This window comes from Chamaea fasciata, unplaced genomic scaffold (assembly GCF_029207755.1).
Source record: "Chamaea fasciata isolate MVZ Bird 193981 ecotype frontalis unplaced genomic scaffold, bChaFas1.0.hap1 SCAF_4, whole genome shotgun sequence".
NCBI lineage: Eukaryota > Metazoa > Chordata > Aves > Passeriformes > Sylviidae > Chamaea > Chamaea fasciata.
Window position 1 is genome coordinate 6,586,844 of NW_027094089.1, and position 24,204 is coordinate 6,611,047.

General features: G+C 40.0%; 1 protein-coding gene across 1 annotated transcript in view; it reads right to left on the bottom strand.

Moving 5' to 3' along the window:
• The window catches only part of ADAMTSL1 (ADAMTS like 1), a 344,714-nt gene that overhangs the window by 46,616 nt on the left and 273,894 nt on the right, over positions 1-24,204 (bottom strand). Inside the window, exon 17 of the mRNA XM_066182248.1 lies at positions 8,730-8,940. Coding sequence (XP_066038345.1) covers positions 8,730-8,940 — 211 coding nt within the window. The remainder of the gene's footprint in view (positions 1-8,729; positions 8,941-24,204) is intronic.

Genomic DNA, 24,204 nt, shown 5'->3' on the forward strand with positions numbered 1-24,204 from the left:
TTTCCATTTCCGGTTAGCACCTACAATTCGGCAGGAACCGTCGGTGAAAAGGGCATATCGTCTCTCACTCTCTGGTAGCTCGTTATATGGTGGGGCTTCCTCGGCCCGTGTCACTTGCTCCTCCTCTTCTTCAGAGGATAATCCAAAGGTCTCACCTTCAGGCCAGTTTGTTATAATTTCCAGAATCCCAGGGCGATTCAGGTTTCCAATACGGGCGCGCTGCGTGATCAGGGCGATCCATTTGCTCCACGTGGTGTCGGTGGCGTGATGTGTGGTAGGAACCTTTCCCTTGAACATCCACCCCAGCACCGGTAGTCGAGGTGCCAGAAGCAGCTGTGCTTCAGTACCAATCACCTCTGAGGCAGCTTGGACTCCTTCATAGGCGGCTAAGATTTCCTTCTCTGTGGGAGTGTAGTTGGCTTCGGATCCTCTGTAGCTTCGGCTCCAGAATCCCAGTGGTCGTCCCCGAGTCTCACCCGGCACCTTCTGCCAAAGGCTCCATGACAGACCATGGCTCCCGGCTGCAGAGTAAAGCACATTCTTCACCTCTGATCCCGTCCTGACTGGGCCAAGGGCTACCGCATGAGCGATTTCCTGCTTGATCTGGGCGAAAGCTTGCTGCTGTTCTGGGCCCCAGTGGAAATCGTTCTTCTTGCGGGTGACCAGGTAGAGAGGGCTCACAATTTGGCTATACTCGGGAATGTGCATCCTCCAGAAACCTATGGCACCTAGGAAAGCTTGTGTTTCCTTCTTGTTGGTCGGTGGAGACATTGCAGTGATCTTATTGATGACTTCAGTGGGAATCTGACGCCGTCCATCTTGCCACTTCACTCCCAGGAACTGGATCTCTCGAGCAGGTCCCTTGACTTTGCTCCTCTTGATGGCGAAGCCGGCCTTCAGGAGAATCTGAATGATCTTCTCTCCCTTCTCAAAGACTTCTGTTGCGGTGTTTCCCCACACGATAATGTCGTCAATGTATTGCAGGTGTTCTGGAGCCTCACCCTTTTCCAGTGCAGCCTGGATCAGTCCATGGCAAATGGTGGGACTGTGCTTCCACCCCTGGGGCAGTCGGTTCCAGGTGTACTGCACGCCCCTCCAGGTGAAGGCAAACTGAGGCCTGCATTCTGCTGCCAGAGGAATGGAGAAAAAGGCATTTGCAATATCAATGGTCGCATACCATTTTGCTGCCTTGGATTCCAGCTCATACTGAAGCTCCAACATGTCTGGTACGGCAGCGCTCAGTGGTGGTGTGACTTCATTCAGGCCACGGTAATCCACTGTCAGTCTCCATTCTCCACTGGACTTACGCACGGGCCATATAGGGCTATTAAAGGGTGAACGAGCCTTGCTTACCACCCCTTGGCTCTCCAGCTCACGAATCATCTTATGGATGGGGACCACAGAGTCTCTGTCGGTGCGATATTGCCGACGGTGCACTGTTGCTCGGGCGATCGGCACCTGTTGTTCTTCAACTTTCAGTAGTCCCACAGCAGAGGGGTCGTCTGAGAGTCCAGGCAAGGTACTCAGTTGTCTGATGCCTTCTGTCTCTAGAGCAGCTATGCCAAAAACCCAGCGGTATCCTCTTGGGTCTTTGAAATACCCATTTCTGAGATAGTCTATGCCCAAAATGCATGGGGCCTCTGGACCAGTCACAATGGGGTGTTTCTGCCATTCTTTCCCAGTTAGACTTACTTCAGCTTCCAGTACAGTCAGCTCCTGGGATCCTCCTGTCACCCCAGAAATGGAAATGGGTTCTGCTCCCACGTACCTTGATGGCATCAGAGTACACTGAGCACCGGTATCAACCAGAGCCGTATATCTTTGTGGGTCAGATGTTCCAGGCCATCGGATCCACACAGTCCAGTAGATCCGATTGTCCCTTTCCTCTACCTGGCTAGAGGCAGGGCCCCCCTATTCCTGGTCATGGCATACATTGCTCTCTTCTTGTAAATATGTTTCTGAGGTTCCTTCAAGAGGATCAGTCATATCGTCATTCCTGTACCGTCTGGAGTTCTGTGCACGAGAGACCAGAGCAACATTGATTCTAGATGGGCTCTTTGTGGTAGGTGTTTCTCTTTTCAGTTCACGTACCCGGGCTGCTAAGGAGGAGGTGGGTTTTCCATCCCACTTCCTCATGTCTTCTCCATGCTCCCGAAGAAAAGACCAGAGGTTACCTCGGGGTGTGTATCCTCTCTCCCTGGCTGGGGAGCGCCTGCTCCTAATGGCAGAGACTCTCATTGGCTCTGGCTGGATATGGTAAATTTCTTCCTTAAGTTCTTTTTTCAGTTTCTGATGGCCTTCTTCAATCAAGTTCCGGACTTGCTCAGCCAGTCTTGTTTCCACAGATGAGACATGGGTACGAACTGGGGCAGTGACAGTGTCCTCGTAAATTCTTAGTTTATTAGCCAAGACACCTACCCTGTCCTCACCTTCCCTCCATTGCAGTGTTGCCAGGTAACGTGAGTACATCTCGGGTCCAAGCCGTGCAAATCTCAACCACATCCGTGATGTGCACTGGACACCATCTGGGTTTTTAGGAAATCTCTCATCTTCTGAAAAAATGATTTCCAACACAGCCAATTCCCTCAGGCATCGGATACCTTGTTCTATTGTGTTCCATTTTCCTTGGTGCACTTGGAGGTCTTCTTTACAAAGGTATCTATCCTTCACACTTGTTAGCAGTCGCTGCCAGAGGCTGAGAGGTTCTTGGCTTTTCCCAATCCCCTGGTCAATGACCACATCCCGGGACAATGATCCCAGTTGCCTGGCCTCACTTCCATCCAGAATGGTGTCATTGGCTGCAGCGTCCCAGATGCGGAGCAGCCAGGTCAGGATGGACTCATTGGTCTGGCGGGTGAATTCCCTTCGCAGGTCACGCAGCTCACCCAGAGATAGAGAGCGAGTGATGATTTCTGGCTCTGTCTCTTCTGCTGATTGTGAAGGTCCTGCTGCACCCTCATCAGTCACTATGCGGACTGATTTGGTCCTTGATTTCTTCTTCTGAACGGGGGCAACTGCTACTGGTTTAGGCTGTTCCGGTTCGGTGATGGTTTGTGTGGAGATGCTGATGGCACCCTTAGTCCCTTTCTCCTCTGTGACAGTCTGCGTAGATGTGGACACTGTTGCCTCACTTTTGGCTTCTTTCTCCTCTGTGACGGTCTGTGTAGATGAGGACACTGTTGCCTTGCCTTTGGTTCCTTTCACCTCTGTGACACTCTGTGTAGACACTGATATCGTTGCTCTGCTTCTTTTTCCCTCTTCCTCTTCCTTCAGAACATGCTGTATCACACCATGTAGTGTTTTGATTCTAAGCATGGTGCGGGCCGTGCAGAGAAGACAAAGCAGGACTAACAACAACATCATGCTGTCCTTGGCATCCAGAGGGTATTCCATATTTTCAAAAACTGCTGTGTCATGCCTGAAAAGCTGGAAAAAATCATTCTTCACCCCTCCCCACAGGGGCTGGGTGAGATTGTTGAGGCCCCAGATGTAGCATCCTAGACCAGAACAAGAAAACAAAACTGGGTGTATATTCTGAATAATGTTCATTGCCTCAGAGTTTATCAAGCAATGGACATAATAGACTACTAAAGCAATTTTAGTACCATACCCTGGTCTTAGCTGGAGCATTAAGACTGGCAGATAGTACCCCAGTTGTGGAAAAATATAGAGAGATAGATATAAGACACATGTAAGCATGTTGAGCATCATAGCGAACAGGTGTCTTCTTCAATACAAAATTGTAATTCTGACTTTTCTCAGTGCCTTGTGCCCCACGTTGGGCGCCAAAAATGTAGTAGTTTCAAGGCAAAACAAATGAGAGGCTCCAAGTCAGAGATACAATTTAATAGGAAAAAAAAGAAAAAAAGGAAAGAAAGTAAAATAAAATCAATGCAATAATACAAGAGACCACTGACAGAGTCAGAATACAACCTGAGCGTAGTGATGGAAGCAGTCCAGATGAGGTGGTCTTCCTGAAGCAGTGATCCTGTAGAAAAGTCTGGTAGCTCGGGTCCTCTGGGAATCCAGTGGGTAAGCGCCCCTCTGGTGTTCAGAGTCTCAGCTTATATCCAGGCTGGAATGCTTGGTTTCTCCCTCTGGGCGGAGCATCCCACAATGGGATGGTGAGTCATGTGATAAGGCCTGATGGGCCCATTAACAGGAGGTAGTCCAGGAGGGGGTTATCTGTGAGCTGTGTAGCAAAGGTGCTGATGGCCCATTAACAGAAGATAAGCCAGAGTGGAGGAGGCAGGGAGCACTGCCTCACCTGGTTTCAACAGTTCTTGAAGATGGTGATAGAATATACTTCAACCCAGGACATTCTGACATTGCCTAAGGACTTTTATCATATACAAGATACAAAATGGGTTACACACAATGAATATCACAAATTATGTTCCTACTGTCAATCAGTCATATCTCAGGAAGTCTCTTTGCCCTTCCAACTCTACCAAATATAAAATAAAACATGTATTTTCTAGCTTCTTGGATTTTATTAACTTACATGGTGTTGTGCCTGTACAGGACAGCCTCAAGAGAAACACCATGTGCCTGAAAGTATTGTTCAAAGGCTTCTTGAACTCTGTGAACCTGGTGCTGTGACCATTCCCTGGGGAGCTGTTCCAGTGCCCAATCACCCTCCGGGTGAAGAACCTTTTCCTTATGTCTGACCTAAACCTCCCCTCATACAGCTTCAGGCCGTTCCCTTGGGTCAGCACAGAGAAGAGATCAGTGCCTGTTCCTCCTCTGCCCCTCATGAGGAAGTTGTAACTACAGTGAGGTCTCCCCTCAGTCTCCTCCAGGCTGAACAGACCAAGTGACCTCAGCTGCTCCTCATACAGCTTCGCCTCAAGGCTCTTCACAACCCTGATGGCCCTCCCAGGCACACGCTCTAATAGTTTCATGTCTTTCTCATATTGTGGTGCCCAAAACTGCCCCCAGCACTCGAGGTGAGGCCACCCCAGCTCAGAACAGAGCAGGACAATCCTCTCCCTTGCCTGGCTGGTGATGCTGTGCCTGATGCACCCCAGGGCACGGTTGGCCCTCCTGGCTGCCAGGGCACTGATGGCTCATGTTCAACCATCCACCAGCACCCCCAGGTTCCTTTCTATGGTTTCCCATGTGGTTTAATTTTACACTGCTCTCTATTCAAGGTGTACAACAATACAGGTTTTTCCTTACTCACAAAAATTAATTCTCTGCTCAGACTTCACAGTAAGATAAAGCACCTATAAAAGGAACAAACATTCTTTCTCATAAGGTCTCTCAGGGTTTTTTAAAGTCCTGACACTTGAAGATTTAGAAGAGATATTTTACGGTATGGATTAAAAATAGATAGGAAAATATAAGAAAATACTACCAGTTTTCCCATGCTGACTTTGTTTTAAAGTCATTGTTTTAATTATCTTTGGAGCAAAGAGCGCTCAATAGCAAATAAAAAATGTTGGGACAGAGACTACAGCATGTATTCAGTAATAAAACAAAGGTGGATGAAGATTTACTAATGGATGTCTCCCATTTTAGATACACAACAAATATTTATAGGGACTCGTAAAATGAAAGCTTAAACTCTGCTCCAGAAGCGCACCACTGAAAATGTTTAAGATTTTAAAGTATTTAGTTAAGATACAGAAATATTTTAAAATAAGTAGTCTGGAATATGTAAGGAGATGTTTTAAAAATTGTTTGTAACGTTACAGAAACTGGTAATTATTGTGTGTTTTTCTGCCAGGAACACTGGGGCTTCAAATGGCATTTAATTCAGACAAGCCTTTCTTATAAGCATAAAAGACTTAGAAAAGAAAATATTGGTAACTACAGTTTAAATCTTCTGGGGTTTTTTTGTTGGGTTTTTTTTCTTTTTTTGTGTGTGCGTGTGTTTATGTGAGTGTATGTGTGTTTGCGTTAAACCAGTGTGTGTGAGTGTTCTGAAAAGCACCACAAACTTCACTGATGAGGCCAGATTTTACATTTTCATGTTGGTGAAGCTTTAAAAGACCTTCTGTAGGGTGAGGAAGGCACCTTCCTGAAGGCTCTTTCATGTCCCTATGTGGGGGGCGTCCTCTCAGGAGCCTGGGGAGAGGGGAAGTGTTATAGGTCCCTTAATGTGAGGAAAGAAATCCTTCTTCAGGTTTTCTTCTGCTGAAGGAATCTACAGCAGTTTTGCTACATTACTGGAAGTCACCTCCAGAAGTTGTCTCAGCCACTCACATCCTTTCAAAACCTTTTTTTTCTTTCCACTTCTCAGACTCCAACAGCTGTATTAATCCCTAAGTGTAATGCACAAGCCTCATGGTGTAGGTTTTCAGATGGGAAACCTGTGTGAGACTGAGCTGCAAGGTCTGGCTTTCCTGCAGGGTGGAAATATTTGTAAAGATGATGGTGCTGCAAAGAAAGAACACAGACATCCTTAAAAAATGAGAGACTGGAAATTGATTTTGATGGAGTAGAGATTTTTTTCTGGCACAACACTCATCTAAACAGAAGCAGAAGACAGTAGGGATCTAAGCACATTTTTTGTGCTGTTTTCTTCCGGTGAAATGTAAGCACAGGAAATACTCAATGCCTAGCTTGAAAAGTCTGGAAGTAAGGCAGAAGAGCTGCAATACAACCTTTGTTGAACTGTAGCAATGAGTCACAGCACAGGTTCTTTCTCAGCCCCGAGAAGATAGTAGCTACCACAAGTGTGAACTTGTGAACAGTTTAACTTCTTATTATTTCTTCTTACTAACATGGTTGTTAAAGCTGTTATACTTAATCAAGCTTCCTCCTCACTAAGATCTGCTAACCCTTTCAAAGAAACAGCGTTTGAGAGCCCTTGTACAGTTGGAAAAAATTACTTTAGACAGGTGAAAGTATGTATGTTTAAACTGTTGAGGAAGATGTTACAATATTGAAAAAATCTGTTTGGAGACAGATCTAGCAGAAACAATTTGGTACCATTCTAGTGTGACCTATAGCTAATGATCACTGCTAGCAGAAAATAAATTTTTCCACATACTATAACATATATCATTTCTGAATGTTCACGTACACTTACAGAAAACTGCTTTCTGTAAGGACTGTAGCCAATTGTAGGACTTAGACAAGCGTAGGTACTCCTTCTAGCGTATCCTAATTTTAAAATTCTTGACTCGTTATTATGTTGTGAACTAGTAGAATAAATTTGCTATTTGTAAATATAACATTTATTATGCCTATAGTTTAGAATTTTTCAAAAGTACAACTAAGTTTAGACATGTGGTGAATATCAGTAGACAAATTAAAGCATGAAATGTCACAGAATTGTTTTAAACAGAGGACTAAAGCCATAGGCTCATTACCTAGCTTTGAGATACCATCAGACTGGAATAAATATTTTTTACCAGGTTGGTTGCCCAAACCCAAAACTCTCCCAGCTTCATGCACTTACTAAGTTCATAAGTGAGTACATTGATACCTCCCTAGCTGTTAAGTGAAGACCAGATTTTATATACAATGAATAGGCACTATGCAAAATGCTCATAGTTTTCACATAGGATAGAATGAAGACTTACACACATCAAAAATGAAGATTTAAACAGTTGTTTTGCTTACACCTGCATCACACAGCAAATTTTTCTTTAGTCTTGACAATAGTGTAGGATCCTTTCTTCCTGCAGTACTATTACTAAAAATGTAGTTTCACAACCATTTAAAGAAGAACCTTTTAGTCTTTTGAATTACACATATATTTTAATTTGCAACCAGATTCCAGCAAATTAACCCATTTAAGGGTGTCTTCTAAAGATGGAAAGCCTTGTACAGACCCATTGTGTAGACAGGGATTTTTTATAATTAGTGTAATAAAGCTTCCATCTCCCAAAGGGAAACGTTTAACACACATTTCTTAATCTGAAGCATGAGGAATGTTTCTTGTTCCCAAGTAAATTCTTATTTGAGAATATATGAAATACTCAAAATGCTTTGAAGACTCTTTCATCCTTAATCCTTCTAGTTTAGTATTCCTAGAAACTTTGACATAGCTTATCCAAGTCCACTCACTGCAGCTGACCAATATATTCCAGACATTTTTGTTTGAAATCTATAGCCAGCTGTTAAGATGTTCCAATAACTTTGCATTAGAAATAGTTCCGGTCATTATGTACCTCTGGAAACACTGATGCATTTTTTTAGAGCAAAAAATGCACACTTTGCATTTTTTAAATGACTTGTCAGAATGATTAATAATTCATGTAGATGGGCTAAAGCAAAACCACAGAATCATAGCATGGTTTTTGTTGGAAGGAACCTAAAAGTTCTTCAAGTTCCACCCCATCCCCCCTGTGCCCCTCTACCTGGAGCAGGGACAGCTTCCATTAGACCAGGTTGCTCAAAGCTACATCCAATCTGGCCTTGAACACTTTCAGGAATGGGGCATCCACATCTTCCCCAGGCAACCTGTTTCAGTGCCTCACTACCCTCACACGAAACATTTTTTTCCTAATATCTAAGCTAAATCTACCCTCTTTCAGTTTAAATTCATTACTCTTTGCTTCATAGCTACATGTCCTTGTAAAAAGTCCCTCTTCAGCTTTCTTGTGGGCACACTTGATGAGCTGTAAGGCTGCTCTATAGTCTCCCTGGAGCCTTCTCTACTGCAGCTCTCCAGCCTGTCTTCATAGGAGAGGTGCTCCAGTCCTCTGATCACTGAAATGTGTGCAATGAGGACTTTAAGCAGTCACAAAATGAAGTTACACATAAATTCTTACCTCTTGCCATTCTGTAGGATACCAGGAGGGTGGGCAGTCAAAGCGATTACAGGATTGCATGAGGGATGGCTTGGGTTTAGAGCACAACTCGTCTGCCAAAATCACAGTCTCATTGGTCTCTCTTGACAGTAGATGAGAGCAGAAGACATCCCGTGTCTGCAAACCAACCCCACAGGTGAGACTGCAAGTGCTCCAATTCCCAATCTCCCATCTGTGAAGGGGTCAGCAGAGGAAATCTTAAGCACAGAATAAAGTCACCTCAATTTTTTTCTTATTATGACAGATGGAGTGAAGAAACAGTAAATGAAAGGGGATTTTCCTTTTCTGATCAATGTCACTCTGGTAGCTGGAGGATGAGAGCAAGATGAATATTTGCAGTATTGCATTTTCATCTCTTGTCAGAAGTTCTTGGACTGCAAGTCTCTGAAATTCCTCCAATATCACAGGAAATGTTTTGTGTCCTACAGTAGGCTGGTTTTTGTCTGTAGGAGCATGGACAATGTATTTCAAAATGGAGTGGAATTAATTAACTGGTTTTCTCCCCTACCTTAAAAAAAAAAAAAAAAAAGGAAGGTATTAAAAAAAAATTAATTAAAATAATGTAAAACTGAAACGCTGAGCACAAATTTTTTTGGTATTCCTGGTTGAATTTTCTGTGTTCTTGGGATAGGAGGTACTAAAGCCTTGAGAGATGCAATGAGAAAGCAGGGGATCATCTTCAACCCCTGGATGAACACTTGCCACTGAACTAGATCTTCTTTGAACCAGCAATGTAAGTCTTGCATCAAGACTGTTGATAATTGTATTTCTGTGTTCTTCACCTTAAAACCAGATTCGTGCTATTTGAACTGTACAAACCCATGTTCTGTCAGCTAAACACAGAAAATTGTTTTAAATACTAGGTCTTCCACTCATGTCTGAGATGGAAAGCACTTCAGAGATATGTAGAAGAGTATACACAAAAAATCAGTCCTATATTCAGAAGGAAAATATAAGGAAATAGCCTCCCCAACAAATTCACACAAAACTCCATGCTGATCTGGATATATTCCCACATCCAAAATGAAAGCATGAAAGCCAGATAGTGCCATGTTTTCTAAATCTGAAGAGTAGCTTCCTTTCCAGCATTTCATTTTTGAAACTGATTTCTGAGGGAATAAGTTAAAAATTCAGGAAAAGGAAGGCTCAGAGAACCCATCTTTGAAGAAGTCAAATCCAGACAGGAGCTTGAAGAGAATGATTATGAAGGAGGATACCCTCAGGCTCCAAACAGGATGGAGGCAGATAATGAAGGAAAATTATGAAGCTTGTCAGCAGAATGAAGCAGATTTTGTGGAAGAAGCAGAGAAAAACTGCTCTGATGCTCTGAGATCTGCAGTCAATGGAAATAGCTTGGTGCATGTAAAACGTATTATGTTAGCAAACACATTACTCAAATAGCCATTTAAGATTGTGCTATCCTACAATCATTTAACAATTCTAACCTCTTTTTATTTTATAAAGTTATTTTTTGAGCATGTTTCCTCCCTTTCAAGTAACACCCTTAAGAAATTTAAACACATAAGAATTTTTTTCCTCCCTAGATGATATCCTGATGGACCATTGCTCCCCGACTGTGCTCCGTCTGTTGGTGACATTCTCTGATTTTATAAAAGGATGCATCCTGAGCCTCACTGTGAGTACTAATGATGGTGCAGTTTGCTTTTAGACAATATTCCTGGTTTTGTGAGGAGCAATGACAACAATCTAACCCTTTCTAATAATAAATGCGTCTTGCATACTGCAATAGAAATTCCTGTGGTCACTTTCCAGGCCATAATACACTGAAGGACACTAGTCTGTACACTTGTAATGGGAGCTATTTATCAGTGGAGTAGGAGTGACATATGGCAGACAGTTAAGATAAGCTGGAGTATGTTTTCCGTATGAATAATCCAGGGAGAGAGATCTTCCCAGATTTTCCCATAAAATTGTCAGAATTAATGGGAATATCATCTACTCTTCAGTTTTGGCACAATATAAAATGAGACATTTGAGTAGGTGGTGAAAAGAAGGCATTTTCTTACTTCAGAATCTATTTTGGTACATGGTTATTTGCCAGAGTTTCTTTTTTTTTTTAACTGCTGGCAGTAGCTGTTGCCTCCAGCGACATTTTGTTTGCTATTGGTATAAGTGCAAAATATTTCTGTCGGCAATTCACATCTCAGGGGCTAGCAGGCCACATAAACCCTTTGGACATCTCTGCTTCTTCAGAATAGGGTGTCTGTTTCTTCTTCCAGAAAGAAATGCTGTGTTTCCATAAAGAGAAAGGATTTATTCTTCCAGTGTTTGAAATTTCTGAATGTTGCAGGTTGTATCTGATGCCCTATGCATACCCAAGGTTTGTTCACAATTCTTTCAAGCTGCATTAAAGAGGAGTTTCCTTTGAGGAGCTCATGAACTGTTAGGTCAAATACCTCTTGCCCTTGTACTTTCGTAGTACCAAGTGACTTTTATGGGCTTTCACAGATGGAAAGTAAAGAATGTAGAGTAGAGTAGAGTAGAGTAGAGTAGAGTAGAGTAGAGTAGAGTAGAGTAGAGTAGAAAGGTGTCAAGTGTAGTAGAGATGTATAAACAACTGAACCTGTAATTTCAAAGACCTAAGAAGAACAGAGAATACCAGTAGTAGGCTTATAGAATAACAGGTCTGTAGAATAATTTTATAACAGCTAAAAGTGCTTGCATTAATAACACTTAATTTGAATTAATATTATCCTACTAAATTTACCAATTGGTTTCTAGAGTGCTTTAACTGTTGGAGATAATAATAATAAAAAATTTAAATATATATAGTACTGTTTTTTTGTAGCAATGCTGTTTTGTCCCTAGTGTAGAGTGTTATGTTATGCTAACTGAAATCTGTCCTGTCTTATTTCATGTGGTACTTAGATGTGAATTCCACTATCTATTTTTTCTTCTGGGTGTTTTGGCCATACTGACTCTTCCAACGCACAAGGCATACAAAAAAGAATGGCCTACATGAATCTGTCAATACCACAATTAAAATTCAAGTAGCAAAGAATTTACACTTTAAAGACTGAATACAGTAGTTACAGAATCAAGCTAAAGGAACCTTGCACAGGTGGAATGGGTATCTTTATAAGCTGACTGTGGCTGCTCTTAAGGCATAGACTTTAGGAACAATCTGCATACTTGCTGATTTGTAGAACAGCTGAAAGTCATCTGTTTGGTACTTCCCATATTACTTTTCAGAGCCTGGTGATAGGATTGCATCTTTTTGGTCCAAAACATACATTTTATCCCTTCTCCTTTCTCCTTCACTGCTGCCCAAAGCTGTACTAACATGTGGTAGCAGAGAAACAACGTATTTTTAGCCTTATACAGGAGAATTTTGGTGCATCTATACTCCTAAATCCCTAGCTTGTCCTAGTTCTAGGTCTCTAAGTTCACCAGTTGTCCATCTCCACCTCCTAAACATCTAAGTAGTGGTTTTGTATGTAAGCACAAACTAGACTTTAAAAATATTTCTAAAACTGTATTTAAAATAAAACAGATTTCAAAATGTTCTCATCCTCTGCAGGATGTAGATACGTAATTCAACTGATATACATAAAATACACTGAATATTTGAACTGATTGAACAAACACTATATTAATTCAAAACAACTGAGACATTTAGAGATGGCTAACAATGAGGAATGTAAGAGGAAAGAGGCAACTCATAGGGCTGGATGTGTTGAAATGAATACATGTTTATCAGTAATATATGTATCCCTGATACACGTATCACATATATCACAATACATGAACATTTTCCAAATGAACATGGATGAAAACAGGTTTCTACCGGGAATATATAGGGAGCAGAGGATGGTCCAAAAATACAACTTCCTTCAAGTGTTATCAAAATTTCAAAACCAAAACTGATCATAGAAACTTTTACCTTTCCAAAGAAATGTTTTCCTTTTTTCTTAAAGTAGTTAGAGTTGGTCAACTATACGGACATATAATGCACATGGAGATAGTTACTTCAGACTCAGTAGTTTCTAAGGTAATTTCAGAAGTACCAGATCTGACTGCTCCAGGCAATGGTTTTCCTTTAGTTTCTCTTACACAGAATGATAAGGGAAGGCTGTAGTCTAAAAACTAGACAAAATTTAATGAGAACCCCAGTGAACTGAAGCACTGAATTTCTTACATTTCCACGAACTAGAAACTAACAAAGTGAATTAATAATGGACAGATTTTATAAACAGAAAAACACCAGCTGGAAAACTTATTGGTCAATATATATTGTGAATTAGACTAACAATTTGATCTACCATCACTTTTTTGAATTGTAAATCTAATTTCTAAAGGGCCAATAATAAATTGTTATTTTCTTGAACATTCTCATTAAATAAATAAGCCTTATCTAAGGAATGCTTATGCATATGCTCAATTCCACGTCAACAAACAGTTTCAGCAATTATCATGGTCAGTGCATTTTAAAATGTAAATATTCACAGCTCCCCTGAATAAAAGAAAGAGAACAACTTTGAAGCTCCAATGGCAAAAAAGTCTCAATAACCTGAAAAACCTTGTTACCACCACAGGGTGATTATTCCATACTATTAATGTAAATCCAAAAATGTTAGAGATTCTTTCAAAAACCACTTTAACTATGACATTTGTAATAGGGAAATGATCTTGACATAGTTAACAAAAATCTTTCCTGTGGTCTTTGAGTTAAACTTGGGCATTTGTTTCAGCTTCAGGCTGTTTATAAAATTCTAACATGTGACATGAACATGTAAACTTGTAAAGCCCTAAACATCTAATTTTTAATTTATTTTCCTTCTTTCTTTTAACAGAAAAAAAAGTTGTCAATATCATATTGTGCCCCAGTAGTTCAAGTGAAGGACTTGAGGGTCAAGAGAGCAGGACTTTGTTCCTGGGTTTTTGCTGAACTCCAGAGGGGAGTGACACCAGAACTGCTGAAACACAGGCTACCCTGTGAGTACGGGTATATTCCCTTTGAGTCCAAAGGGAATAGTCAAATACTGGGCTGGACCATACCGTTCTCCCACCTGTGTCTCAACTTCATGTTCACAAAATCACAACAATATTTTTGTGTGGTGTTGTTTTCTATTTTTTTTAAATTATTTTTTTTCCCCTGAGCTTTGTCCATGCTGCCTGCATAGATGGTAACCTTACAGCAGAGATGTTATCTTATTCTTGCTCTACCAGCTAGCATAATGGGAGTCTCAGCTTGACAGGAGCCACAAGGCATTATAGTGTCCTGAATAACAACAGGGAAAATAATGCACTGTTACCTCAGTTTTGAAAGGTCCCTCTCATTGCCATAAGAACTGGAGATCAGACAATACTTCTACTAGCTAGAGAGACCAGAAAATGGCACTGGCTAGCAAGCAGCTACTCATGGCAAGACAAGATGCTAGAATTAGTTGTTGCCCCAGTAGGGCTACAAGCCTTCAGAACAAAACACTCTCTCAACCCTCATAATCAGTCTGGAAAAACTAAATGATGTAGGTAGAACTCTTAGTCTTGAGCCAAAGTGCTATGTAGATGACAACTTTGGATTAATTCCCATATGCACAACATATATGGTACACCCCAAGTAATTCTAAGGTGTTAGGTGTTATAAGAAAATTCTCTAGGGGTGTGGTTTAATGCTGACAGGAGTCCCTTCCACTAGTGCCAACTGAACATTGCACAAGAAAAGTAAACACTCTTCTAGACAAAGACCTCCCAAACTATTAAAAAAAAAGAAATTATTGTCATTTTTGTATGGTTAAACCATTTGAAAGTGTTACAAAAGAACTCTTCTTATTTCTAAAATAAACATTTATCCTTGTGGAAAGGTTTGCCTGGAAGCATCTGACTTAACTTCTGTCACCTGCCCGCGAAAAGACATTCCTCAATGCACAAGGGCTGTGAGGCAGCTGTACGCACACAACAGGCTGAGTAAATCACATATTATATCAATATTGGCTTCCTCTTGTCCTCTGTCAACCTGTGCATTCTCCATTTGGCTGTGAAGGCTGTATCTCCTCTCCTCCTTTTCCCTTATGAACCTGAAACACCATTTGTGATGAAGTTTCCTGTTTCAGGTGTGAAAGATTTTCTTGAGGCTCATTTAACAGATATATCTTTTATTGAGTAAATGTGCTCAGTATCACATCTTAAATACCATGTAAGAATGTGATCTTGAGCTCTGAACAGCGGGAAAAGATACCATCCATTCCATTTGGGTAGCATACTTTATTGCAGTGAAGCTACAGCACTGAGATGAGAACTCCCAAGTCAGTTATTGACTTTATAATCAAAGGAGTCTCAAAGGAAGTGGCACAAAAGCCAAGAATTTATCTACAAGTGATTTTTCATGACGATGTTAAATGACTAAGAGTAAAATCTGACTGCTCCTTTGAAATGAAGTATGAGAACAAAGACCTCAAACCTGGTGTTCAAACAGAGATTTGAGTTCTCTAGGAAGTAATCTCCCTACTGCTATGGTTCAATTTGTAGTAGACCAAACATTACAAATATACATACAACACACACGCCTCAGTAGAAAAGTGAGATTTAACTAAGCTCTGAAAAAATTAATGCTCATTAAAAAAATAAAAAATGAAAATTCAAAGTACTTTTAAATCCTCACTAGCAAAACCAGAAAAACTATCCATGCTTAGAGTTGTTCAGTGCCAGCCTGACAAAATCCACTGTACAGTATCCATTGCACAGTATTGCCACTGTGACAAGTGAACTGAACAGGCAGGAAAGGTTTCAGGGGGCTTGTGCACAAGGGAGAATGAGGTGCTTTCTTCAAAAAGTATCTTTCTTAAAGTGAAGGAAGTCCATTAAAGGTATGCTGACAACACATGTAAGCAGATCAGAGACTCAATGAAAGTGCTCTGGCAGGTTACTTGCACTCTGTAAACTTACTGATGTAAATTAACATTGCAGCTCATTATAGTTGATTGTGGCAGGGAGCCAGTATTTTTAGAACAGAGTCAAACAGAGAATATAGAGAAGAAACTCAGAAGTCAGAAAAGTACAGAGGGTAAAAGGAATATTCAGCAACTCTACAACCGACAATTCTGATTGCTAGAGTAACCTTATGACAGGCTTCAAGCAATATTTATAATATTATACACTTCAAAAAAGTTTTGCTGTCGCTTGAGTCAGAGGCAGAGAACATCAACTATTCAGGCAGGACAGAAAGAAGAGTTTGTGTTCCTCTGTCAACATTTTGAACAATGAGAGGTTGTGCAGTGGGACCTTCAGGGGACTTTTGCAGATATAGATTGCATGAGCAACACAGGAGCATGAAAAGGCAGCTTCAGGTAAGTGAACTGGTTTGGCAGAGAACTTGTTTGAGGGATTAGCAGACATACTGAGTACTGAAAAGTTCCTCACACAAGACTTTTATTCTGGTTGGTAACTGCAGCATTGAGATAATTGATACCAGTGGCTGTCTTTAATATAACTACACAGACAATGTTAGGTTTGAAAAGATAAATGAATTCCAGTTTAGATTTGGGCTTATGCTTAAAGCAGGGACTTGTTACAAGGATGTTGTTTAATATATTATGTGAGACAGAATGAAAATAGATGCTTGGTAGGCCTTACAAGAATGAAACGGTCAGCAGGTAAGGAAAAGAATAAGTGTAAAGGTGGAAAGCTGGTTAAGAAATAATATCAGGAGGTCTAAGGAATAGAACACAAACTGTACATCTGGAACTTGTAACAGGAGATTCAGCTTCAGGCAGAAGCTGAATGAGGAGTCTGTGGAGGAAACACACTGGGAACTACACCAGGGTAAGTTTGAGCTAACGTACATTGCCCTAAACCTAAACTGAAGCAGCGCAGAAACACAAGAACCACTAATTTAAGAAATAAATTTTGCAGATCAGTCTACATGATTCTTTTGCAAAGAAGCAAAGGAAAAATATGTTTGTTTCTGCTCAGGTAAAGTTGATTTCTTCTCTATAATTGGTTGGGTTCAGTGTGAGAATAGTGTTAATAACACACTGATACTTTGTTTGCTGCCAAGTAGTGTTTATACTAAGGTAAGGACTTTTTTTATGTCTCATGCTCTGCCAATAAGGAGGATCAGAAAAAAAACCTGTGAAGGGGCATAGCCAGGACAGGTGACCCAAAGTGGCCAAATGGATATTGGACACTGCAGAATGTAACGCCTGATATATAAACTGGAGAAGTTACGTGGAAGGGGGGTTCTTTGGCGTGTAGAGATGGGGCTGAACATAGGTCAGAAGGTGAGCAGTAGTATTGTGTATCTCTTGTTCTTCATTTGTTTTGCTACCCCTCTAATTATCATTCTCATTATTATCTACTATAATGATTATATGTTATTTATGTTTAAATTATTAAACCCGTCTTCTCCCAACCTACAAGTTTTAGTTTTGATGCTCCTTCCCATTCCACTGAGGTGTGAGAGGGTGCGTGAAAAGCTTTGTGGTGCAGAGCTGCCATCTGAGCTCAAATCACAGCTGACAATTTAACACCCTGCTGCCCATGATAGAACTGCTTTATGTTGAAAGCTCCCTAGCTCTTTTCACACTGGTGCTTTCCATGCAGGACTATGTTGTAAACCAACATCTTTTCTTTAGACCTACCTTTACTCCATATGGAAAATATTAAAAAAACCCCCAGCTACTCCTGAGGAAGACATCAACAAGCTTACAGACATCAGAAGACAAAGAAAGCAAAAGCTAAGCAGGTCAGAAAGATGTGCAATCAACTGACAATTTTTTAATCTGAAATTCCTTCTAAATGAAACATAAAAAAAACCAGATAGTTGAAAATGGATGTAGATGGCACAGAATATACAAAAAGCCCGCCTTCAGAAATTGTAAGATCAATATTCATGAACCATGTGATTTTGTCCCACAGAGTAACAAGACTCTCCCTAAATCTAAATAAGCCTTTGCTGAAATGATAAGGGCAGAAAAGAGGTAAAGATGCCGCTGGATTGAAGGGACAAAGCAATCATGTTCACAAATGAAAGAGTGTTCAGATAATGGTGACTGGGTTTCAGTAATTCTCTAGCAAATCAAAGTTTTGTGAGCAGTATTGCCACAAGAACAGCAGATAACATGACCCTCTTGCTCACCTGACTGGCAGCATTACAGGGATATTTTCAACAGGATGAACTGTTCTTGAACTATTCACCAGGGCAGAAGACAGAAATAGACTGTCTCTCAAAATCAGGCATACACAGTGTTTTTCTAGTTTTGTTAGTAGGGGAAAGGCAGAACACTAGAACTCAAGAAAATATCTATATAACTATATGGTTTTGTGATTGAACTCGGGAAATTCATGTCTGCTTACATTCCCTTATCTTCCGCTTTGAGTTCCCTTCAATGTCCTTCTTGCAACATACTGTTAAAAAGGCTGTACAAGAATTTTGTTCCAAAGGTGCATCCAGAACCAGTATCTATATTTATATTATTTATATTTATATTTATATTTATATTTATATTTATATTTATATTTATATTTATATTTATATTTATATTTATTATGAGAGGCCTGGAAAAGGTCAACATGTGGATCCATGGGAATCTCATGCAGGGTCAGGGCAACCCCTGGTGTCAACACAGGCTGGGGGAGTGAACAGATCAGAGCAGCCCTGCTGAGAAGGACTTGGGGATGCTGGCGGATGAGAGGCTGGACACGACTCAGCCACGGGCACTCACAGCCCAGAAAGCCAAATGTGTCCTGGGCTACATCCAGACCACCATGGGCAGCAGGGTCCGGGAGGGGATTCTGCCCCTCTGCTCTGCTCTGGTGAGACCCCACCTGAAGTGCTGCATCCACCTCTGGGGTCCCAGCACAGGAAGGACATGGACCTGTTAGAGAAAGTCCACAGGAGAGTCAATAAGATGATCAGAGGGAGGGAGCAGCTCTCCTGTGAGGAAAGGCTGAGTGAATTGGTATTTTTCAGCCAGAAGAGAAGGCTTTGGAGTGACCTAATTGCAGCCTTCCAAGAAAGATTGAGAGAGACTGTTTACAAGAGCATATAATGACAGGACTAAGGGAAATGGCTTCATATTGAAAGTAGATTTAGATTAGATATGAGGAAGAAAGTCTTTACTGTGAGGGTGGTGAGACACTGGCACAGCTTTCCCAGAGAAACTGTGGATGCCCCATCCCTGCAGGTGCTCAAGACCAGGTTGGATGGGACTCTGATCAACTTGGTCTAGGGGAAAATGTCCCTGCCCATGGCAGGGGTGTTGGAAATACATGATCTTCAAAGTCCTTCCCAAGACATTTTATGATTCTATTCCTTTTTACTTTATATTTTGAGATCCTGAAACTGTGACTAATAATACATTTAGTAGCTCACTCACTCTTCTCTATTAAAAGATGGTTTTTTTAACATTGACATTTAGAGACGCAAACATACAGGTGCTCCTCACTTAGAGCGGGGAGGCTCTAAACTCATGTTCTACCCATAAACCCTCAAAAACAACTATGCTAAAGTAGTCAGATTCATGGAAGTGTCAAGTGATTCTGACTCAATGGAAAGAAAAACTCAATTTAAAGTGATGGTATCACAAAAGTTATCATATGCATAGGCAAACTTAAAGGTATTAAAACACATTGCATCTCCATCCTAATTGTTATATCTACATAGGTGTGTGGGCAGAATCCACATACTACAGAATGGCAACTTAATGCACTTCTCCACATTTTCCTGAGTGAGAAACTGGCTTCTTTGATCTTGCAGAAAATAATGACCTAAGATATTACAGTTTGCTTCCTCATGGGAAGGGAAATGAAATTTGTCTGATGTACCTGAAAATCTTTGTTCACACCAGAACAAGGTAAGCATTAGAATTAAACAAACAAACACACTTCCATACAATATAGTTACAATATTAGAAATCAGTGGATCCACTGAGTGGTAATTAGATGCACATACCTCTGTGTGAGTGCTGCAAGTGTCTCCCAGAGCTGTGAATGACTAAGACCTACTGGCAGCTGGGTAGAATATACAATACATCAGCTTAGTCACAATTCTAATAGGTAATTGCACACTGAAGATGGAAATTTTCATGGACACAAATAGATCTTGCTGTGCTTCTGGAGATGTGACAGACCTACTTGGCAGATAGAGAATGAATAGTTTAATCAATCTGACTCCTTTAATAGGTACTTAATTCACTCCAAACTGAATGGAAGTGAGGGCACTTTCTCCATTTGTTTAATGCGTTAATCTTTCTGATGAGTAACTACGTTACAGAACTGTCCATATATTTTCAAGAATCAGGGTCATATTTTTATTTTTTTACACTTTTTTTTCTAATATATAAAGGTTTGTTGATTTGAAAGCACTGGGTGTTCCTCAGACTCTTACAAATTACTTCAACAAATATTATAAAACTAACAATTTATAATACCTTTTTAATAGGTATTATTATAATTTAATTATGATAAATATATTTATAATTATTAATATTAATTATAGCTATAATTTAATATATTTAATAGGTATTATAATACCTTTTTAATTTATAATTAGCTTGTTTCATATGTTAATGCTGAAGTGAAAAAGTTAATCCTGCTCATTCTGCTACAAAATGTTTGACTTCATATTTGGCACAAAAGGAAAGACATGCTTTTTTTACTGTTGTTGGGAAAGCTTCTTTGGGGAATGAAATCCTGCTGGTCAGGCAGTAAATTAATACTCAAGAAGGTTGAGAATAAATTTAGAGAAAAAAAGAGGAGTAGAAGGTAACATATGAAACACTGCAGTGAGATGGTATTTGTTCAAAATACTGAAAAATATCAAGTGGCAGTGAATCCTAATTCTGGTGTAAGTGAAGAGGAGCGTTAGGAGTAGTGGACTGTATTAAGGTGACGAAACCCAGAAAATTGACCATGCCAAGAAAAAAAAAGAAGAGTAAGTCTGCTCTGTCAGTAAGTCCCTAGCATGTGCTAAAGCTAATATTCATCACAAACCAAGCTATAATAAAACTGTTCGGGCATGGCAAAATTGTTTCAACACAAGGGTTTAGTAACTTGGAGAAATCTGTGAACTGGAGATCTGTGTAGAAGAAAATATCTAGGTATACAGTATTCTGATAAAGAACTGTGGTTTATCACTCCAAGTAAGAAGGATATATAAGTTAATAAAAAAAATTGCACTCTAATATTTTATGAAGATAGTAATGTGATGGGAATACAAGCTGAAATTAAGGAAAATGTCTCTTAATGTAATCCTATCTAATGAAGGAACCATCATATTATTTAAAAAAAAACCAAAGTAGCTGGGTAAGACCTCTGAAATTTTAAACTAGAAGAGCTGGGGGCAGGGTCCGATGGAGACTCCAGAGCTCCTTTGACCTCTTGCAAGTTGCTTTGCTTCACATTTCGATGTGACACACAGGGGTGAAAAGGGTCTTCTTGGGGACTTCACTGTAACTGTAGCTGAGTAAAGGACACTGAGAAGCCAGAGAGAACGGGGAAGGGCAGGCTGTCAGACACACCTTGGACAATCTCTTGAGAGCTGGAAAGTGTGCAAAGCAGGAGTTTATATTACAGAAAAGGGAAGAGAAATACATTTTAAGAAGAAATACATATGAGAAGATTAATACATTTTAAGGCCAGGGTGGTATTACAGTAGTAGGGGTAGGCATGTAGGTAATGCAGATAAGAGCATCACAGAGCCACCACCTAGGGAGGGCAGCTTGTGTAGATGTCCCTGTATAGGCTGGTGTTTAGCATAGTAAAGCTAGGGAATAAATGACCTTATGATTCCCTCACCAAGTCCATGACCTCTGTCAAAAGACATTTCTCAAACTAAAGGCTTCATGTAAGGGTGAATCTGCCCTGTGTGACAGCATATTCCTTCTAATGTCTGATTCTCCAGCCTCTTCCACCACCATTCAAGCTGTGGTCTGGGGTCCCAGTAGGCACTGTGGGCTACATCTTATGAGGATCTCAAAGACATTCTCAATGCACTTCAGCTAAAAATAGAGCTTTTAAACAATAGACCATTTAAAAAATACATCACTTGTTTGTGAGGATTTGAAAATCTGTCTGTGTCACAAAGAGACAGTAATAACATCTTTGCCTCATTAATGCTGATTTTAACTTACAACTCTGAAAAGAACCCCAAACTGCAAGAACTGGTAGTTCTTGATGACCACAAGAACTGGTATCCCCTTCCAGCAAGGCTATAGTGCAGTATCTCTAGACATAATGACTTGCAGACCTTTTAATCTTTTTCATGAACCAAATAGAGATGCTCTAATATTTCACTCTGCCTATGCAAAACACATCTGCATTGACACTCTTCCACACATAGATCACTGTTTAATGGATTAGAGAAGGCTCTGGCCCTTTCACACATATTGAATTAATTTCAAATTGTTGATGGGAGCATGCCTTGCACTAGGTCTGACCTATCACCAAACTAAAGCATTGAAAAACATGTTGATATTTTTTATGCTTTATAGTTTAACTTTAGCTGGGAAATAGAGCAAAACAGATGATAATACCACATTTACCAAATAAACATTAAAAAAATAACAGGTGATTCATCACACAAAGACAAATCAAGCTGACACTAAAGAAAAGAAAAAGAGAAAAGAAACCCCCACACAGTGAGGTATAGCCCAGACTAATTCAGGTGACTAAAAGGCATTTACCTTTTTGGTCAGGTATCAGAACCACTCAGATGGTTTCCTATCTTTTCTTGCAAACTACGGTGGCTTGAAGTGGTAGAGTGCTGGGGTGAAATTGTGTGCTATTCCTAGAACTATCTGCTTTTTCTTTTTTTATATTTTATTCATTTTGTGGAATTCAGGTGTTCTTTGTTGCACAGAAATAAAAGTTCAGTTTTGAAAACATTCATGAACAAAGCTGTAAAAATTGCCTGTAATTTATTCCATTTTCAGCCATCTGGTTTTCATTGCTTTGATTCTCTCTTCACTACTCCATACATGTTTACCAAATCTTTTCAACGCACGCTGACCAAATTATTGAGCAGTTATAATTAATAACAGAGTTACAACATTCTCTTTTCCTCTTTTGGTAGAGGTTGTTGGCTCACCATGAGGTGGTCATGCTTTTGCTCATATAAACAAGAGCAATTATATTTGATGAGATGATGACTGCCTGTAATTCAGGCTCTGGAGGTTGAGGAAAAGACACATTTTGGATGTGAGTAATTTTTTTGTTGAAAACAGCTAAGCTAACATTGAAACAGGGTTCTTCTAATTGTTTTTTTTTGTAATTTAGAATACAAACATAGCAATTAGCGAAACTGAGTGATCTTCCCCCTCCCCCCCTTTTTTTTTTTCCTTTACTTTCACTTAGAGAAGAAACTTCTAGACATTGAACAGCTATTCTGAGTTAATTCTGGAAGATCATGCTCTGCTCAATTATTGCAATGTAATTCTTCAAGTGGTACAAGTTGACGGACACAAATTAAGTAACTGAATGACTGAATTATAATTGTGGTATTTTCATTCCTCTCTTTCCTGTAGAAAGCATGCTGGTTCTCCTAGTACATCAAAACAAGCTATATCCTCTTTCTAGAAATATTAAACTAAGATAATGACAACAATTTTTACTCTGTAACTATTGTACTGAAAGTCAGTTATTAGCACCCAACTTAGCAATCAGCTCTGCAGTGTTTCCCATTTTCTTAATTCAGTTCAAAATGGGAAATTTTGTTACACTGTTTTCCAGGATAAAAGGATCTGAACTCTTTTTCTGCTATTGTTCTTGAGGTAATAAGCAAAAAACTCTCAACAAAATCTGGAACCCCAGGAGACTCAGTTGGGATTTGAATATGGAGGAAATCTTCCAATTTTTTTGTGCAACTCTTCCTTATTCTTAAGCCTTCTTCTGTAAGAATTTTAAGTATGGGATTTTTCTGACTCCATACAGCTGTGAACATCTGAAGACAAGTTTCTGTGGTTTAGTTTTTGTCTCTCTTCCATGTACCCAGAATAGTAGTGTGCTAAGATATCAGGCCAGAATTCCAAAGAGAATTTCAAAGCATTTTCAGCTGCTATATAAGCACCATCACCTCTCAGTGTTTTCACAAATGTGAAGTATATTGCCAGTATATTATACCGTTTACCATATTCTGTTCCAAGACAGACCAGGGCAATTAAGGATTGAAAAGACTGATGATACCATAGATTAATTTCAAGTATTAAGTGACTAACGAAGTTTTCTTGTCTAGCCACATCTATTTTCAGTAAGGAACAAAATGAACATTAACTGTTCACCTGAACTATTCAAATGAACAGAACAGAAACCTTTTAGTATCATTCATCTAAAGTGCAAAAGAAAAAAAGTTGGATCAAAACCAGAATGAAATTACTCTTCACCTACTATTTCTACAATATCTTTCTTGACATCTATGCCTTCTGACACTCCAGAAAGGCTGATGAGATTCTGTAGTTCAGTGCTTTTGTCTATCTACAGT